The sequence below is a fragment of the Sarcophilus harrisii genome, chromosome 1 (assembly GCF_902635505.1).
Source record: "Sarcophilus harrisii chromosome 1, mSarHar1.11, whole genome shotgun sequence".
Taxonomy (NCBI): Eukaryota; Metazoa; Chordata; class Mammalia; order Dasyuromorphia; family Dasyuridae; genus Sarcophilus; species Sarcophilus harrisii.
Genome location: NC_045426.1, coordinates 698547609 through 698566567, shown reverse-complemented (window position 1 = coordinate 698566567; position 18959 = coordinate 698547609). Strand labels below are relative to the sequence as shown.

Below are 18959 nucleotides of genomic sequence, written 5' to 3'. Positions count from 1 at the left end.
GGGGCAGTAATTAGAATGCTGATAAAATAGGAAGTTTAAATGTAGCTACATCTTGGTACCATGAATCAATATTCATAGAATGTCAAGTTTGGAAGGGCCTTTAGAAATTAATATTCACTTCATTCACTAAAAATGTATTATATACATCCTAATGCCAGGTACTAGGAATACAAAGGCAAAGGATGAAATTGTACTGACCTCAAGGAGCTTACAATCTAATAGGTTTTCTGCCTCACACCAAATCTGAATTATTATGTTCAATTCTGGCAGCTTAGCTTAAGAAAGGCATTGAGAAACTAAAAAATATCCAGAAAAAAGGCAACTAGGATGGTAAAGGATCTTAAATTCAAGCCATATCAAAATTGGTTGAAAAAATGGGGTATCTGTACCTTAAGGAAGAGAAGACCCAGGAGAGGGACAGGCTTTCTCCTGTGATACTCATTCTCCTCCAGTCCACATTTCAGAACCCAAACTTCTATTGAAGGTTGAGCTCAAATGCCAGCACTTACAAGAGACTAAAGGGGTGCCCGTCCATTGGAGAATGGATAAACAAATCATGTTCATGGTTATAATGGAATATTATCCTGCTGTTAAGAAATGAGGAAATGTATTGTTTCAGAGAAACTTGGAAATACCTGTCTTTCTAGCGGATATGGAGTAAAGTGAATAAACAGAACCAGGAAAACAATGTATATAGTAATATTATAAGAAAAAACAACTTTGAAATACTCAAGAACTCTAATTAATGCAATGGCCAATTAGAAGTCTGTGAGACTGGTGATGGAACATTCTATCTATCTCTTGATGGAGAGATGATAGACTCAGGTTGCCAAGTAAGATACAAGCAATGTCAGGATTTGTTTTTCTTGCCTATGTAAATTTATTAAGAAGGACTTTCTATTCTTTTTTTTTCCAGTAAGAGAGTAGGAAAATAACAATCAAAAAGAAAGGAAGGAAGGAAGGAGGGGAGAGAGGGTGGAAAAGAAGGAAGGAAGGAAGGAAGGAAGGAAAGAAAAAAAAGGAAGGAAGGAAGGAAGACAGGAAACCAGAAAGAAAAAAAGGGGAGGGGGTGGATCCTTGAGACATCTTTCTTTAAAAATACCAAGATCTGAGGGCCAGTTCTCCAGAAGGGAGAATGGGCAGTGTCATGGAGAGACCATTTTAGGTTTGACATCAGGGAACTTTTCTTAATGGTCAGAGATATTCAGCATTAAAATGAGCTGATTATATAGAACCTCCCCCATCCCAAATTCCTTGTCATGGAGGTGAGGGGGAAGGAGGAGAGACTTAGAGAGACCTGATTTGAATCCCAGCTCTATCCCTTACCACCTATGTGAGAAATAACTTGAAGAATCATAAAGCTAGATCTGGAAAGGACCTCAGAGGCCATTTAGTTCATCTTTCTGATTTCTTCCTTTTTAAGACCCAGGGAAATTAAATGCCTCTTCTAAAGTCACACAATCCATGATAGAGTTGGGAACACTCTTGGTCTTAATTTCTTTATCTGTAAAATGAAAGCGTTGAACTAAATGAGTCCATTTTGCAGATGGGAAGACAGAGGCTCAGGAAGAGAGAAGTCAGGTATGACTGCTGTCTTTGTGTTTTTCCATCCCAGTTATTCTTTTTTTTTTTTTTTTTAATAACTTTTTATTGACAGAACCCATGCCAGGGTAATTTTTTACAACATTATCCCTTGCACTCACTTCTGTTCCGATTTTTTCCCTCCTTCCCTCCACCCCCTCCCCCAGATGGCAAGCAGCCCTATACATGTTAGATAGGTTACAGTCTATCCTAGATACAATATATGTGTGCAGAACCAAACAGTTCTCTTGCTGTACAGGGAGAATTGGATTCAGAAGGTAGAAATAACCCACATCCCAGTTATTCTTAAAGAACTTTCTTCTCTGACCCCTGGTGTGAGAGATATCATCGATCCATTTTACAACTGGGTACACTGAGGCACGATGAAATGTCCAGTCTCAAACAGCAGAAGGCCTCTGACTCAGAGAGAATGCCTGGTTATTTTGTCGGTATGCTGATGTCCTTTGGATTTCACCCGTGTCTCTGCCAGGCTGGATCCCACCAATGTCCTATGTTTGTGTTTGCTCAAGATTCGGTAGAGATAATCATTTTCTATCCTCCCCCTCTTTTTCTGTGGATTTCTAAATCCTATGCTACAGCCCAAGGTAGGCTGGGAAGTGAAAAGGGTGGGTGTGGGTGAGTCAGGGATGAAAGAGCCAGAAAGGGCAAGTTATTTTTCAATCGCCTGGGGGGACAGGATAACCCTGCAGAGAGCTCCCAGAAGGTATGCAAGTTTAATTCAATCCCCCAAAGCATTTTTTATTATATTAAATGCCTACCATATGCTAGGCTATGGGGATATAAAACCAGAACAACAAAAACAACCTCCCCCTCTTCCAGGAGGTTACCTTTTCTTGGGGGTGGGGGGAGTGTTAAAACACGCAAACAGATCCTAGTTACCTGTGTGTGTGAGAATGAAAAATAGACTTGGTGAGGTAGTATGGTTCAGTGGTTCAGTGGAAAGGTCACAAGACTTCAAATCAGAACCTGACTTACCGGGTATAGGATCTTAGGCGAGTCATTTCCATTCCCTTGGTCAATCAATCAACCAATGTTTATTAAGCATTTATTATACAAGAAGCAGTTTGATGGCTCAGAGGATAGAGTAAGGAAAACCTGAGTTCAAATCCAATCTCAGAAATTTATTACTTTATGCAGAGGCAAGTCACTTAATATCTATTTGTCTTAATCCACTAGAGAGGGAAATGGCAAAGGACTCTGGGATCTCTGCTAAGAAAATCCCCTGGGCAGTATTGATGAGTTATGGCCCATGAAGAATCAGACAGAACAATGACCACCTAAGTGAGGGATTGTGTTTCTATTTGGGGGAGGAGACAAAAAATGAACTAATCCCTGCCTTCAAGGGGATGACCTTCATATAGGGGAGACCGCATGCGCACCTATGACTACATACGGGTTCTATGCAGAATGAATATAAGGTAGCTTTAGAAGATAGCAGCTTGGGGAGAAGGGGGAGGAGGCAGGGAACAGGAAAGGCTTTGTGAGTTTTAAAGGAAACCCAAGGAGGGTGTGCCTTCCAGGCACAGGAGCTCAGTATGAGGAGAAGGAAGGCAGGAGATGGTCTAAAGTCATGTGTTCCAAGCCAAGGAGCTGAAAAACCGAGTAAGAAGAGAAGCCCCCAGTATAGGACTGGCCAGCGATTGCCTGATCTACAAGAATCACTTCACAAGTTGATTTCTAAGCTTTTTTTCCATTTCCCCCCCCCAGAAATAGCTCTCTTAGGAGTTTGTGCCTGGCAGGATGCTCTCCTTGGAATCTGAAAATTACCTGGGTGCAAATTCTGCCTGTGATTTTCACTGGCCTGGAGAAAAGTCACTTAATCTTTCTAAAAACTTGAGCAAAATAATATCTGCAGTATGTCCCTACTACCTCTCAGGCTCCTGGTGAGCCTTGAATGAGACAGTCCTTATAAATTGCTTTGAAACCTTTAAACCTGGGTGGGGGAAGTTGTGGTCAGAGCAAAGGCTTGGCTACCAGAGGGAATGGTAACGTTGGCAGCCGGCCAGCAATTGGCTGGAATGTCGAGTGTGCCAAGGGGAATAATACCAGACGAGGCTGGAGATCCCCAGGTTCAGTTCCATCCAAGAAGCATTTGTCAAGCCCGGTCTCTGTGCCAAGCATTGTGTTGGGCACTCAAATACAAACTCGAGCATGTGTCTGCTACGTGCCAGGTATTGGGAATATCCAAAGAAAAACAGGTTCTGTCTTCAAGAAGTTTATATTCTACTGGAGAAAGCCAGTCTGTAATTAGGTGAGTGAGTTCAAAATATATGCAGGGTAGTTGGGGGCGGGGGAGGCTTTCCATTAGGGTGACTGTGTCTTGAGCTGAGCGTTAAATAGAGTTAGGGATTCTAAGAGATGAGAGGGAGAAGAAGAACGTTCCAGGCTGACGGCAAGAAAAGGGTTAACAAAGCAGCCTACCACCAAGGGACTGTCATTGAGTCCCAGCTGGTGAGTATGTTTTTCAGGATGGTTGCTAATGAGATAGAAGGGGAAGAGAAAGGAAGTCCACTTGAACATGGGATGGGTCACCTTCTTGTCCCATTGGGTAGAGAGGGCGGCAGGGCCAGGTTTGCCAGTAGGACATTGGAGCTAGAAGAATGTAAGCTTCTTGAAGGCAAGGACTTTGGTTTTGTGGCTCCCAATCTCTAGGAGATTTCGTCCTGATTTTTAAATTGAACTGCTGGGATCTTCAATCTGACTATTTCATTTTAGAGATAAAGGGCTCATGGGATTTGGACTTGTCCAAGGTAGTGGCTGAAGAGATTGAGGAAAGGTTCCAGGCTTCTCCCTTGTTTCTAAGAACACTTTCTCTCCTCCTGGCCCGGGGGAATGTGATTTATAACGGCCCCAGTGCACTTTTGGTGAGGATGGAGGACAGTGGCAGCCCGAGTGAGTTTGGGAGGAAGGACTTGTGGGCTGGGCATCCTTCTCCCACCAGGTGGAGGCAGCTCCGGGCCTAGGCAACCCGGACCTTTCCCACCTACCTAAAGGCCTAATTGTTTAACCCTTTCCCCGCTGGCCCCAGCCTCAATAAAGGGATGGGATGAGGCAAGGCTATGTTAGGGGAGGGCGGGAGTGCCTTGATCCTTGAGCACGGTAGAGATGGTTCCCCGAATGGGGCAAGACTGCTTAAGGGTCTGAATTTCCGAACAGGAGAGAACTCCTGGAGAGAAGCTCCAGCTAGGTTTTTTGTTTTTTTTTTTTGGGGGGGTCCCAATACTCCAGAACTCTCCTGGTATTGCCACTGATCGCTTGAAGTAGGGGTGGGGATGGGCACTCACCCTGGTCTGGGTACAGTGTGTACATGTGCCTGAGTTCGTGAGGGTGGGGGGAAAAGGAAGAGCTTTCAAACAGAGCTGGGCACTCCTACCACCAGGCACAGCATTGGGGGAGGGGGAGGTAAGGGGGTGCTCCTCACAGGGGCCACTGCACGGTGGGGGAGATCGCCTTAAACCCGGGGCGTGGGGATCTCGGACACCTGGCACAAGGGGGGGGGTGCAGAAAAGGCTCTTCCCACCCGGCAAGTGAGGGTGGGGAGCTTCGGGGCTCCGCTCCTCTCCGGAGCTACTCGGAGGGAGAGGAGGGGGCTAGCTAGGGGCCCTCAGCTCCGTCCTGGCCCTCAGCTGCACCCCACCACCCCCGCAGCCGCCGCGGCCGCTTCTGCCAGCCCTAGAGGGAGGCAGGCGCTGGGCTTTATGCGCGCGGGGCGCCGGGGGGAGGAGCCCGCAGGTTGGCCCCGGCCGGGCCCTCCCCTCCCGTCCCCGCCCGCCCGCCCGAGCGGGGTCGGGGGAGGGGGCAGCATGGCCTGTCCGTCCGGCCCCCTCCGCCGCCGCCGCTCTCCTCCTCTGCCCCGCGCCGAGCGCCGCCGCCGCCGCCGCTCCACTCGCCCTGCCGCCCGCCGCGGGTCCCGATGGAGACAGACGCGCCTCAGCCCGGCCTCGCCTCACCGGACTCGCCGCACGACCCCTGGTACGGCCCGGCCCGGCCCGGCCCGCCCGGGCCCCCGGGCCTCCCCCGGCGGCTGCTCCCGCCGCCCGGAGCCACCAACATGGCCGATGCCGGGGCCGGCCGGGCCTCCCACCCGGCCCGGAGCCGGCGCCGCTCAGCCGCCCGCGCCCCGCGCCCCGCGCTCCCCCGGCCCCGCGGCCGGCCCCCGCTCACTCGGGCTCTTTGTGTCTCTCCCCCTCCTCCCGCAGCAAGATGTTCATCGGGGGACTTAGCTGGCAGACTACGCAGGGTGAGCGGGGCCGGGGCCCGGCCCGGGGGAGCGGGAGGGACCCCTGCCTGGACGGGACGGACGGGCACGGGGCACGGGCGGCCCCGGAACCGGACACCCCACCGCCCCCCGCCCCGCTCGCTCCCGGCGCGCTCCTGGCCAGCCTGGCACCGGCCCCGGGACCTCCCCCTCCCGGGCGCCCGGGGCTCCTGCCCGGCCCTCGGGGACACTCCGCCCCCCCCCACCCGGCTCCCCATCCCGGGTGATCGAGAACCCCCCCCTAAGGAGCCCGCGCCCCTTCCCCGACCCCGCGGGGGTCCGAATCTGGGGCTCGCCGCTCCCCTCCCCCCCAACTTCACCCACCGCGGATCCGAGCCGCGCTGAGACCACAAGGGAGCGAACGGGAGAGCCCCGAACGGCCAGGTCGGGGGAGAGAGGGCCCAGGGCCGGGGCTGGGGTGAGGAGATCTGCGCTGGGCAGCCTGGGCCCCCGGGACCAGCCGGGAGGGAGCGGAGCCTCCAGCGCGCGGGCGGGAGCCGCGCAAACTCCGCCCGGGCGCCGGCTCTCGCACCTGCGGCTCAAACTTTTGTAACCCGGTGGTGGCGGGAGTCAGGTTGGAACCCCGGGAGGAGCCGGGAGCCCGACGGACCTGCAGCCCCGGGTCCCTGCCGCCAGATTTCCGGAGCCCCACCGGGCTGCCTGCCCGCCTGCCTGCCTGCTCGCCTGCCGGCTCTCCCCAGTTGCTGACGGCAGGGCTCCCGGCCCGTGGGAGGGAAGGGGGCCACGATTAGACCGCGGCCGAAGCGGGCTCCGAAGGTGGCCCCGGAGCCTCGAGGACTCTCGGGGGCTGGGGGCCCAATAAGGGCAGGGAGGGGTGCCCCGGGGCCCTGGTCTGGTCCGAAGCCGGCTGTGTGGTTGCAGAAGGCCTACGGGAGTACTTCGGCCAATTCGGGGAAGTGAAGGAGTGTCTGGTGATGCGGGACCCGCTGACCAAGAGATCCAGGTGAGCCCCCCACCCCCTCCCCCCTCGGCCCTCGGCCCTCGGCCCCCTCCTTCCCTCCCGCCCGGCCTTTGCCCTAACCTCGGCGATTTTCTTTCCTTCTCTCCTCCATCTCTGCCCCACCGGGACCAGGGGGTTTGGCTTCGTCACTTTCGTGGACCAGGCAGGGGTGGATAAGGTACTGGCCCAATCGAGGCACGAGCTGGACTCCAAAACGGTGAGTAAGGATGCTGGGGGGGAGGGGGGGAGAGGAACCTAGATAGGTTTCAATAGGTTTTCTCAAATCTTGGGTGACAGTGAGCCACCCACGGCAGGTCTTCAGCCAGTGGCCTGGAAGGGAGTTTTGGCCTTCCCACCTGCCCTAAGGGGCCAGAGACTCCAAGGCCCTGTCAGGGTCAGTCTCCCCCCCCTCTTCCAACTCCCCTTTCAAAGAACTGCTGGAGAGGGGGAGGAGGAAGCTGGCTTTCCAGAGCCTGGGCATTAATACCAAAGAGAAACTGAAGGTGGAGTGGGGGGGGGGGGGGGGGGGGGGGAGGCAACTAGGGTGGGGTTAGGGTCAGCCTGGCTGCTGGACCCTCCCCCCAGCCCAACCTGGGTGAGTCAGGATGGTAATGACCTACCCCGTGGCATCTCTCTGACTCCTACTAAGCAGTGTTTGCCTCAGATAAGACCTTCCCTGTTCTGCTCAGTCCTCCCTGAAGTAGGTGGACTCTTCTCAGGGTGCTGAGACCGGGTTTTGTTCCCCTCCCCATCCCCCCTGCTTCGGGTCAGGGGGCCGCCTCCCTTTGTCTCTTTGGTGGGTGGGTGAAGTTCTGGAAAGCCACCTGGGTTCCAGGTGATGGGTTCTGTGGCGCTAGAAGGCTCATGGGAGAAGACCTCCCAGTCCTCCAGGAGCTGACTCGTTTCAAAGCCAAACTTCTAGAACGTTTTGCCAGCGTCTCCTTAACCCCTTGGCCCTGGGCCTGCAGAGGGCATTTGTTGGGGCCGCGGTCGGGGTGTGTTGATGGCGGGAACGTGGGGTCGCCCCCCGTGGCGGTAGCCGTGGCGGTGGCCGTGGATGGGGGGAGTGGAGGAGGCTGTGGAAGCTGTCTGTGGGTGAGACAGGACAGTGTGATCTCTGGAGCTTTCTCCCCCTACTCCCCCACGCTCTCCGGGCACTTCCCCAGCCCTGGGCCTCCCTGCTCAGCTCAGCCACTGGCTCCTGTTTACCTATAACAATGACTAGTTGTGCAGAAGAATTTGTTAAATTACCATCTGTCCCCTCCAGCCCCAGAACTCCTGTTATCTCTGCCCAGTGGCTCCTCTCAGAGTAATGAGAAAATGAGGCCAGGCCACAACTTTGCGGGCTCCGAAGGCATCTTCTTGGCAGCGGCTGAATGACATGGGCTGGGAGTGGACCAGACAGTGGGTCATTGTTTTTGCTTATTATCTTCCATGGGCCTCCCGCTCTCCTCTGGTCCCCTGTCCTCAGAATGCACCGAGGCTGTAGGCCCGATTCAGGAAGCCAGAGATTTGGGGGGTGGGCGTGGGCCCGGGGAGCCTGGTGGGCACAAAAGGGGAGGAAGGAGGCAGGAAGGGGGCGAGCTGGATATCCCTGGGAGACACAGGAAGGGCAAGCTGCTCTCGGTCTGGAGACCTCGGGCTGTGGGGAAGGATGGGAGAAGAGGTTTACTCTGGAGTTTATTTTGGGTTCTGACTTTCACTTTGTATTTACTTGTTGAATTTATTTAGTTTGCTGGGTTCTGAGTCAGAGGGGGATGGGGGGGGGGTGTTGGAGTTGTGTATTCAGTCGGTCCGAGAATCTGTGACTGCTTATGTGACTCTCCTATGTGCAGTGTGTGTGTGTGTGTGTGTGTGTGTGTGTGTGGTTATACCAACCGAACAGGCAGTAAACCTTTGGTTCCGATTGACAAGTGAATGGATGAGAGAGATGTTGGGGGTGGGGGGGGGGGGGGGAGAAGAAGCAGAGAAAAGCAGGGCTGGAAATCACAATACTAGCGAGGGGAAGTGGGCAGCTGTCATTTTTCCAGGGGACCAGTTGAGCCAGTGGGCTAATGGGAATGGTGCCAGATGGGTCATTCAAGCATCTGCTTTTCAGGGAGGTTGGAGGGGGGAGAAGGCGGGAAGAAAATGGATGACTCCTGTTTTGAGAGGTAGAGGGAAAAGAATCAGCTCTGGAGTTAGAGAATCTGGGTTCAGATTTTGGCCCTGTTCATTCCTGTGTTGTCACTTCCCCCTTGGGCCTCAGTTTCCTCGTCTGTAAAGTGAGGCACTTGGACCTGGTGACCTTTAATATCTGTTCTGCCTCAAGCGTCGGTGATCTGTGGGCAGGTTTCCTAGGCAGGGCCTGTAAGTGTCTAGTTGCAGAAGAATGAGTTTTCTAGGACTAGACTGTTTGAACAAGAAGTCTTTCCGGTGGCTGAATAATGCTGGGGGCCGGGGGAGGAGGGAGGAGGGGGAGATGAGTTATGAATTTTAAAATGACAAAAGTCTGTCTTCCTACCCCTCCTCCTTCTTTATGTCAGGGAACAGAGACAGAGTCCTTTGTAGAGGGCCCCTGGCTACATTATCTCCGCTGCCTCTTTCTGCATTGTGCCCATTGGCCTTCAATGTCCATCAGCAGCGCCCGGGCCCGAGATAATACTCAGAAATGAATTCCAAACACTAAAACAAATCCCTTCCTTCTCATCCTCTGCCTGGGCTGGGCTTACCTTGATTGTTCCCTGTCCTGGTCACACAGAGTTGGGTATTATCCTAGAACTGGCTACACCCATCCAGGAGCAAACCTGAGAGGTGGCTCTGATTTTGTTAAAGTCACGGTCGGTGGTTCTACATGTCTTAGTCTGAGGACTAAGCCAGAGGAAATCTGGACTCTCCGGCAGCCCTCATGCCTGTGTCTGGAAATCTCCAATGGGCTTTCTTTTGGGGTACCCAAGCCCAGCATGAGGTAGTGCATTAGCTGGTTTCTCTGGGCAGTAAATGGATATGTCCTACCTACCTCCATAGAAAGTTTGTGGGTGAAATCGGTGACGTCTGAACACTGGTCTTGACTTTATAATGTAGCAAGTCCTTGAAAGTTTGACAGAAGAATCTTCATCGAAGTCTTTTAAATTCTACTTGTCACTGACTAACTGAAGGATCTTGGGTACGTCACATAACTATCCTGGCCTTGGATTTTGTCATTTGTAAAATGAATAGCTGACCTCTAAGGTAATGGTCCCAGAGTAATGATCTGGTTATCAGCTAGTTCTTATTTCACAGCAAAAGAGCCTGGGACTGAGGGGTGCTAGGGAAAGGGAATCACACTATGTGGCAGGCATTGTGTTAAGTAGTTTGTAATAATTTGTAATACTTAAAAAATATTATCTTATTTGTTCCTCACAACAACCCTTAAAGCTTTTAATGATCCCTGTTTTACGGTGGAGGAAACTGAGGTAAACATTGGTCTTTTTGACTCCAGGCCTACATCTCTACCTACTGAACCACTAGCTTCTTCCTCTTAGAGGATTTATAGTTCCTTCATTGACAATTTATTTTTCAGTGCCGGCCATGTGCAAAGCACCGTGCACTTGTCACTAGAGATAGAAAAATCCAAGTGGAGATAGTCCCTGCCCTCAAGAAGCTTATATTCTATACGTTGTCTTCCCTCCCCTAGCAGAACGTAAACACTTCTTTGTGATTGTGTGGCTAGCACCTAGGACAGTGCCATGCATGTAGGTGCTTAATAATTGTTCGAGGAATTGGGGATTTGTAAATATCTATCATGTGTCTCCTTGGAGGTGTCCAGTTCAAGCACGCTTCGTATTCCCATTCTGTTTCAGATCGATCCCAAGGTTGCATTTCCTCGTCGAGCACAGCCCAAGGTAAGTTGTGGGAACCCCTAACTTTGAATACTACCCCCATCCCTAATGGGCAGATACTAGAGCTTCCCTTCCTAGCTTCCTTCATTCATAAGAATCTTTCTTCTTGCTCTCAGCAGAGGGGGTCATGGTCTTTTATTTAGGAAGTAGTACTTTCTAGGCCTTCAAGATACACCTTCTCACCAATGAGCCTTTGAGCTTAAGTCCCTGAACCATGTGGGATTAGGGACAACACAGAGGAGATAAACTCCTTTTCTTTCTCTGGCATGGGTAGGATGCTGCAGGTGAATTTTGTGCCATAAAGTTATAATAAACTTCTTGGGGGCTAGAGGAGGAACATGTTCTTGTTTTTGTATCCCTAAAGCCTAGCACTGTGTCTCATACCTTCTTTCCCTGATTAGTGGAAGAAATCCATACTTTGTGGGGAACCAAGGTATAGGATCAATCGATGAACAAGCATATATTAAGCACCTATCAGGTGCCAGGCCACTGTTCTAGGTGCAAGGGATCCAAAAAATCAAAATCTTCCCTGTTTTCAAGAACTTATATTGTATAGAAGGGGGAAGAAAAAAGGTAACTTTGGGGGTTGGAGACTTGTTTGGTGTTCCTCATAGACAAAGATATGACTCGATTGAACCCCAAATCTGAGCTTTTTTAGTTGTAGAGCATAGGAGAGGCCCTGCTCATAACCACTGATCTTTCTGCTGAGGGCTTAAGAGGGCAAAGGAGTGGCCTGGAGTCTAATAATGAATCCCACCCTTCTCTGGGTCCCAGACACCTTGTCATCTGTTGTCTTTCAACTCAGGTGGATCTGGCCTGGTTCCCAGGTGTCCTCATTCCACTGTGCCTCTGGAGAATTGTTCTGAATTAGGGGATGGGTTTGGGGGGAAAAAACTGATTTCTGAGTTAGTGAAGCTATAACCTTCTGTCTCAGATGTAGTTAGAAATGTGGAAATGTGGAATTCTGGACTCTGAATCAAGGACAGACCCTTGAAATTTCCACCTTTAGAAGAGGAAAAAATAGAATAATTGTGAATACACAAAGCATTAGGAGGGAGGGATTCAAAAATAGTTAAGATATTTTATGAGTTGATTTCCCCCTCCATTCATTGAAATGTAAATAATTTGAAAGCAAGCTATGAATTGATTGTATCGATGGTGAATGTTTTTGTGGGAAATTATTCTGAAAAAAATTTTTTTAATTAAGAAATTGCCCAACCTTCTACACCTCCCCATTCATTCATGTCCTGCTATTATCTGTTCCTCTCCTAGGGCCCCCATGCCCATCTGGGGCCTCTAAAGTTTTAATGCCACTTGTGGGTTTAGAGACCAGAGGCTTTATTATAAGATCCTTGAATTTGATCATGTATATACTAGCGACTCTAAGAGTGATTTAGGAGCAAGTCTGGAAACACCAATTTTTCCCTTTTTTGTATTGGGATACGCATTAGGAGGCAGTTCACCTTGAGAACTGGGAGAGAAGGGTGCGCCCTGAAAAAAAGAGAGAAAAGGGAGAAAGGATATGGAGGTTTGTGGAGCAGGCAGGGGACTGGTCTGGGAGGGGAGCAGGCCAGGAACTGAAAACAATTACCGAGCAGGTATCTCAAGTTAGCCACACCAGGAAGCAAGCACATGGTCAGAATTGGGTTAATTCCATTAAGCAGTTCAGTGACAGAAGGTGCTTTAGAGTTAGGACTGGCTGGGAACCGTCTTGGATTAGCCATGCGCTCCTGGAGTAATTAGGACCATGTGTTCTTCCCAAAGCAGGGCTGGGGCGAAAGGCTGCCAGAGGTTGGTGGCTGAGGGAAAATGTGGGAGAGGGATGACCGTGGGTCTTGGCCCCCCCTGAAGTGGCAGTGGGGGGCACGTGATCTCCCCATCTCAGAGATTTCCAGCAGACCTGGGCTCAGACCCCATGCTCTGGGTCAGGCTTCTGTGGAACCCACCTTCAAGGTGCAACCTCCAGGGCTGGGCTTCTATGGGAACAGAGAAGGGGGAAAAAGAGGATCCAGGGCTCGTGTTGGGGCCGGGAGAGTAGAGCATTAAAGGTAGTTTGTTAGGCAGGTACAGGAAAGGAAGAAAGAATCGAGTTCTGCAGGCCTACTGGGATATGCAGCTGCCTTGCAGTGGGGGGAGGCACCTCAAGGGTGCATGCTGTGGCCTGGGACCATGTATTGAATGTCAGCTGCTGTCCCTGCAGGGGAGCCAACCCCTGCTGCTGGTTCTGGGCTGAAGTGCTCAGATGCCCACTTCCCTGTCCCCTCCCCCTAACAGATGGTGACTCGGACCAAGAAGATCTTTGTAGGGGGGCTGTCGGTGAACACCACAGTGGAAGATGTGAAGCAGTATTTTGAGCAGTTTGGGAAGGTGGGTCTGAGCGCTTGGGGTGAGGGTCTTTGAAAGGGTTTATTCTTGGGGGCAGAGGAAGGGGGTTCAGATCTAAAGGAAGAAATGCCTCGTTAGCCATCCCAGGGAGCCGCGCCTCTTAGGTAGCCCATGATGGGCATTCAAGAATTGTTTTATTTATTTTAACTGATTGTTAGAAGCCCCCTACCATGTTCAGGTGATTTCTGTTAGAGACAGGGATGGCAAAGTCCCTATTCGCGGTCCCAGTAGTCATCACTGCCATCCTCCCCTCCCAGGGGCAGGGGCCCCTTTGGGATCTAGGCCAGTTTCTTTGTGCCTCCAACCCTGGATATCTCCCAGGGGAGAGGATGTCACACAATAGCTGTCCCCATTCCTGGACCTTCCTCGATGTTTTTCTCTTGTTTACCTTCTCCTGTATTTTCTTGTGCTTTTGCCTGGGTTCAGTGTGGTTATTTCTTTCCCTCCTGGGAGTCTGCACCTGTCCGGGGTTGTGGCTTTCACCACCCCTCACCCACCCCACCACACACACACACACACACACACACACACACACACACACACACACACCTTTCCTAGTGATGACAATAGCACTCAGTACTCTGCCTATTTCCACCCACTCAGTCAGGAAGGGTGGGGAGCTGTCCCTCTGACCTGGCTCGATAAAAGCCTGACGAGCACCTTTGGTTACTAATCTAGCCCAGAACAATGATGCCCCAAGCCCTTGCAGGATTCCTAGTTATCTCAAAGGATGCTGGGAAATTCTTCCCCGATGAATTTAAATTTAATTCACCTTTAATTTGAATATGTACATGTGAGTGAGTGAGTGAGTGAGTGAGTGCATGCACATATGTGTGTGTTTATGGGCTAGCAGGTGGAAGCATAGGCTACTTCCAGATCAGACTCAAGGTTTCCTAACTCTTAAAACACTGTGATTCAGCCTGGTTTATAACAACCCTGGGCACGGAGAGGGGACTAGCGAGTGCAGAAGGTTGGGAGGTAAGCATCTGGGGTCTCTATTACCTGCACGCACCCCTAGCTAGCGTTTCAGGCTTGTACCCAAATCCTTTTTGGTGTGTATCTTCAATAGGACAAGAAGGGGGGGGGGGAGTCAAAATTAGCCGTTGGACCCAGTAAGTTGACGTTTTTTTGGCCCCCTCAAAGGAAGCTTCTCCGGGAAAGTGGAGCAGAGAGGAAAGTTTGGGAGTGGGGCCCCGGGAAAGTCACTTCCCTTCTCTCGGCCTCAGTTTCCTGATCTGTCAAACGAGGCTGGACTGGATTTCTAGGGGACCTTTCCGAGCTCAGCCACTCTGGTGTAAGGGCCCTCCCTGTTCCGCCAGCAGCGTTCTAAGGCCCCTCCTTGAGGGCTGACAGTCCCCTTTGCGGCGGTCTCTGTGGCAAAGTTGGGGCTTCGGTTTTTAGCCGGCCCGTGCCAGGTCCCACCTTTCCGGACCGTGGTTCTTTCTGGCCCTGACGTTCATGGCCTTTTCTGCAAAAGCCTCGCCCTCCCCGGCCTCCGGGGGTCTGTGCCTCCGTGTTCCAAGGCCGCTCCCGCCAGCCTGCGACGCCCCCATTCCCCTCTCGGGCGCTGCCTTTGTGCCCGACGCCGGAGGCCCGCGGCTGGCGCTCCCATTGTGGGCCGGCACAGCCCTGGCCCCGGCGCTCGCGGGCCCGTCTCTGCGTTCTACAGGCGAACGTTTTCCTGCCCACGTTCTGCGGGGGAGCCCCCCGGCCGCCCCAGCGTTCCGGGAGCCCGGGAGCCCGCTCCTTGCGGACGGGTCCGGGCGGAGGGTGACCCAGGCAGGCGGGCGGGCGGGCGGGCGGGCAGCTTGGCCGGACGGCCGGACTTCACGTGGGCGACCTTGGGTGGCGCGGCGCGGCCTCCCCGGGGAGCCCGGCCTCGGGCCTGGGACGGGGGGGGGATGGGGGACGAGGGGCGGGGCCTCCCGGGCCTCCCCGGGCTGGCTGGCCCGGCTCGGGGCTCCTCCTCGGGCCGCCTGCAGCGGGGTGTCTTTGTGTCTGTGCGCTGAGCATTAGAGCTCACGCTAATCTGATCCAGCAGCTGTGATTGGAGGCCGCCTGCCCCCGGGGCCGGGGTTACCATGACAACCGGGCCCCAGGAGAAGCCGTCAGCGGCAGGCTCTTTTGTTCGGACCTAAATCGGCGTTGGCATGTGAAACCGGCCCGGGGAGGCCGGGGGAGCCGGGGAGAATAGGCTGCCGGGGAGCAGGGGGACAGCCCGGAATGCCAAGGGCCCCGCGGAGGGGGGAGGGAGCGGGGGGCCCGCGGCCGCCACAGGGGGAACAATGGTCAGCGGGCGACGCCTGCCAATCTTGCTTAGTGGCCCCGGGGCCCGCCGAACTTGGCGGCTCTCACTGGTCAGCCGCGCGCACCAGCCTCCCTTCCCCTCCCCCTCCGGCCCCCTGGTTCCCATGGAGACCAAAGCCTATTAAGGACATTGCCTTGGAAGCCCATTGGAAGCCCCCGCTGGCCTCCCCTCGCCTGGCCTGCTGGGAGGGAGGGAGGGGACTGGGGGGAAAGGGGGGGGGGAGCAGGGGCAGAGAGGCTTTGGAATTCGACCTGGGCCCCAGGCCACCCGACTGACCTGGCTACTTCCCCTGAACCCCGCCCCCCCCACCTCCCGTCATCCCTCTCCTCCCCCCAAGGGCTAGGGCGGGGTGGGGTCCTGGCCTGCCCCCCGCCGTTCGTGGGAGAAGGAATCGAGGACCCTCCCTTAAGTGCTGAAATGGCTCTTCTGACAGAGGAAGAAACTGAGGCTGAGGGAGGGACGGAGGAAACTTTAGAGATCTTCTCTTTCCACTCTCATACAGTTGAGGGAAACTGAGACAAGAGAGAGATTATAGGATGAGAGATTTGCAACTAAAAGGGACCTCAGAGGACATCTGGTCCAGACCCCTCATTTGGCCCAGAGTGGCAGAGGTTCTAAACTTCTAAACTTCAGATCAAGCAGGATTTCCTGGGCAAGGAGAGAAAGCCACTTGCCCCGATTGTCCAGGTAGCTTAGCACAGGCTTGCTTAGAACCCAGGCTCTTTATCATTCTAAAATGGAGCCATTACTGAAGTCATAAGATGGGGGGAAAGAGGGAGGTAAGGTTGCTCTGCCACATGCTGGTTTAGTGGGAGACCTCTTGGTCTTTTGGGATTTGCAAAGGAGAATCGGGAGAATAAAGGCCATGGGATTTGGAGAAGCACTGAATTAGAATCCCAGTTCCTCTCCTTGTGGGACACTGGCAAGTCCCTTCTACTCTCCAGGGCCTCGCCAACATAATGAAAGCTCCTTTCGGCCAGGCCTGCTTTCATTTGTGTGGCCCCAGTCCCTGGTACCCGGCTCACTGTGTTCTGAAATACCAGCTGAATTCAAGGAAAATGAGAGTTGGGCTGTATGTTCTTCCTCTAATCATCTGTTTCTGTACTTGGCCTTCCTCAAATTAGTGTTAATCTCCTTGAGATCAGAGCCTAGGTAGTAGCTATTGTTAGCTCCCCAACACTGAGTCCAACAAAGTCTTTGAGGGGGAGAGAGAAACAGACAGAGGAGAAGAAAAGAAGAAAGGAGGAGGAGGAGAGAGAGGAAGAGAGGGAGAAAGAAGGAAGAAAGGGAAGAGAGAGAAAGAAATAGGGAGAAAGGGAAAGAGAAGGAAAAGAGAGAGGGAAGAGAAATAGAGGTGGAGAAAAAAGAAGGAACAGAGAGAGAAGAAGTAGAGTGGAAAAGAGATAAACGAGGAAAATGGAAAAGAAGAAATAGAGATGGGGGGGGGGGAAACAGAGGGAGAGAGAGAACACATATCAGTGTTGATTAGACAATAGCATTGATGATTACTCCCAGAAATAAAATCATCAAACCTTCCTATTTAGAAATCACATCAGAAGTTATCTCTTCCAACCAAGGTCTTATTAGGAACTCCCTTTAGTTCCAGCAAGTCTGTCAGGGAGTTTGGAAATTGACTCCTGTTCTACCACCTACTGGCTATGTGCCTCAGTTTCCTCATCTGTAAAGATGGACAGGATTGGACAATATGATCTATGTCTTTCCAAGTTTTGAAATTCTGTGATTCATATTCTTAATCAGGCAAGGACTGAGTGAAAGCATTGAGTCGTATTGGGGGGTTGGAGGAAAGGTGGGAGACAAACTCCTTAATTGGATGGATAACCTTAAGCGAGTTATCCCTGTCTCTGCACCTCAGTTGCTCCCTCTGTAGAACTTCGAGCCTCACCACTGGGGCTCTTTCAACTCTTAATATTGATTCTTGTTTAGCTCTTGGGCCCAACTCCCTTTTGGGAGCAGCCCACAAGATGGTGTCCTGGGAGGTGGAGGTGGAACAGAGCTGCCCCAGTGTGTCTGGAGAGGTATCTGCAGCTTAGGCTGTTGCTGCATTTCCCTGAGGTTGAGGGGAGTCCCCTGTGTTGGTGTGTCTGGCAAAATTTGGGGGTGGTACTGGGTCTTTCCTGAGAGAGAAGGGAAGCGTTGGGGGCCAGATGGGAACTTCCATTTGTGTCTTCATCATGCTAGTGCTTAGGACAGCACCAGGCTTCAAAATTTGGATCGCTGGATAGACAGATTGATGAACTGTCTGTGACTGAGGCTGAGTAGTGTTTGTGGAGTCTCTCCTCACTTCAGAACCCAGGGGAAGGGGAAGTACCTCCATGGTGGGGCTACAGGACCCTTGAGAAAAAGAAAGGACATGTGGGAAGGTTAGGGGTGCAGGAGGATGCGATGGGGACTCCCCTGATTCCATGGATCGGGGAAAGGTTACATACTGCTCAGGTTTTTTGGGGGTGACTCCTTTAGCTTCGTTTCTGTATGGTGTTTGGCAGGGAGGCGATTTAGGGGGGAAGCTCGAGGAAGGAGGAACTCTAAAGTTGGCTGCCGGAGCAAATCACCCCCTTATTACAGAGACGTCTCAGGGAAGGCATAGTTAGCCATTTTATGAATGTTGTGCGCCCCGTTTTCCAGTCTGATGAAGCCTAGGGATCCCTCGTCAGGGTAATGGTTTTATACATAAACTAAAACACACAGAATTACAAGGAAAAAGAAAAATGTTTTTTCCCAAAGATCGTAGGTTAAGACTCTGGCCTTGGGGTGACTTGGGAAGGCGGGTGCTATTGATGAAAGCTCGGGGCTAGTGTGCACTCTTCCCCTCCCCCTTCTTTGCCTCCCTCCCTCCCTCCCCCACCTCATCCAGTGGGAGGCAGAAGCCTCATCCCTGCACTGGAGTTGCCCTAATTACTGCCTCTAGCAAAGAGGAAACCTCAATTAGAGGAAAGTATCCTGCTAACAGAGTCTAGCTGGAGTGGGCTGCCAGTCTTAAGCTACAAAGGATGAGGCCCTCTCTTCTCCACCCCCCTTCTCCTCCCTGCTCCCAGGGGCCCCTCTCGAGCTCTCTCTTTCAATGCCCCTGCGTCCCTGTGCAGTGGGTTGAATGGGTCCCCAGTGGTGAAGGAGAGAAGTGAGTGTGTGAGTGAGTGTGTGTATATGGGGGAGGGGGGTCCTGCTCTGTAGCCAGGCCCCCAGGCCCAGGTAGCAAATGCTCCTCTGAAGTGCTCCAGGATGAAAGGATGGCAGTAGCTGCTCCTGGGAAGGGCTGGGGAGGGGGGCTGGACTCAAGGACTTCTGTGTCTTCCAGGTGGATGATGCCATGCTAATGTTTGACAAAACCACCAATCGACACCGAGGTAAGCCCGCCCCTTCCCCCACCCTCTCCAGGCCTGGGGTCAGGGGGCCCCATGGTCATCGGCAGGGGCCTCCAGGTCACAGCTGCCTTTTCATCTCTGCTCCTGACATCCTGGCCCTCAGGATCTGCATCCTCTCCTCGGAGCCTGCTAGCACAGAGGGCTTTTGTCCGCCCGGTTTCCTGTGCTAGAAACTTTTGAGCCTTGCGATACCTGAGAGGAGCGG

General features: G+C 52.7%; 1 protein-coding gene across 4 annotated transcripts in view; it reads left to right on the top strand.

Moving 5' to 3' along the window:
- Nucleotides 1-5248: 5248 nt before the first annotated feature.
- Nucleotides 5249-18959, top strand: part of MSI1 (musashi RNA binding protein 1) — a 33377-nt gene continuing 19666 nt past the window's right edge. For 2 of the 4 annotated variants that reach the window (XM_031948721.1, XM_031948718.1), the window contains exons 1-7: nucleotides 5249-5574; nucleotides 5802-5842; nucleotides 6743-6824; nucleotides 6954-7038; nucleotides 10643-10684; nucleotides 12956-13048; nucleotides 18688-18736. In XM_031948721.1, coding sequence (XP_031804581.1) covers nucleotides 5516-5574; nucleotides 5802-5842; nucleotides 6743-6824; nucleotides 6954-7038; nucleotides 10643-10684; nucleotides 12956-13048; nucleotides 18688-18736 — 451 coding nt within the window. In that variant the 5' untranslated portion in view covers nucleotides 5249-5515. The remainder of the gene's footprint in view (nucleotides 5575-5801; nucleotides 5843-6742; nucleotides 6825-6953; nucleotides 7039-10642; nucleotides 10685-12955; nucleotides 13049-18687; nucleotides 18737-18959) is intronic. The other 2 variants (XM_031948722.1, XM_031948719.1) reach the window with 1 other exon arrangement.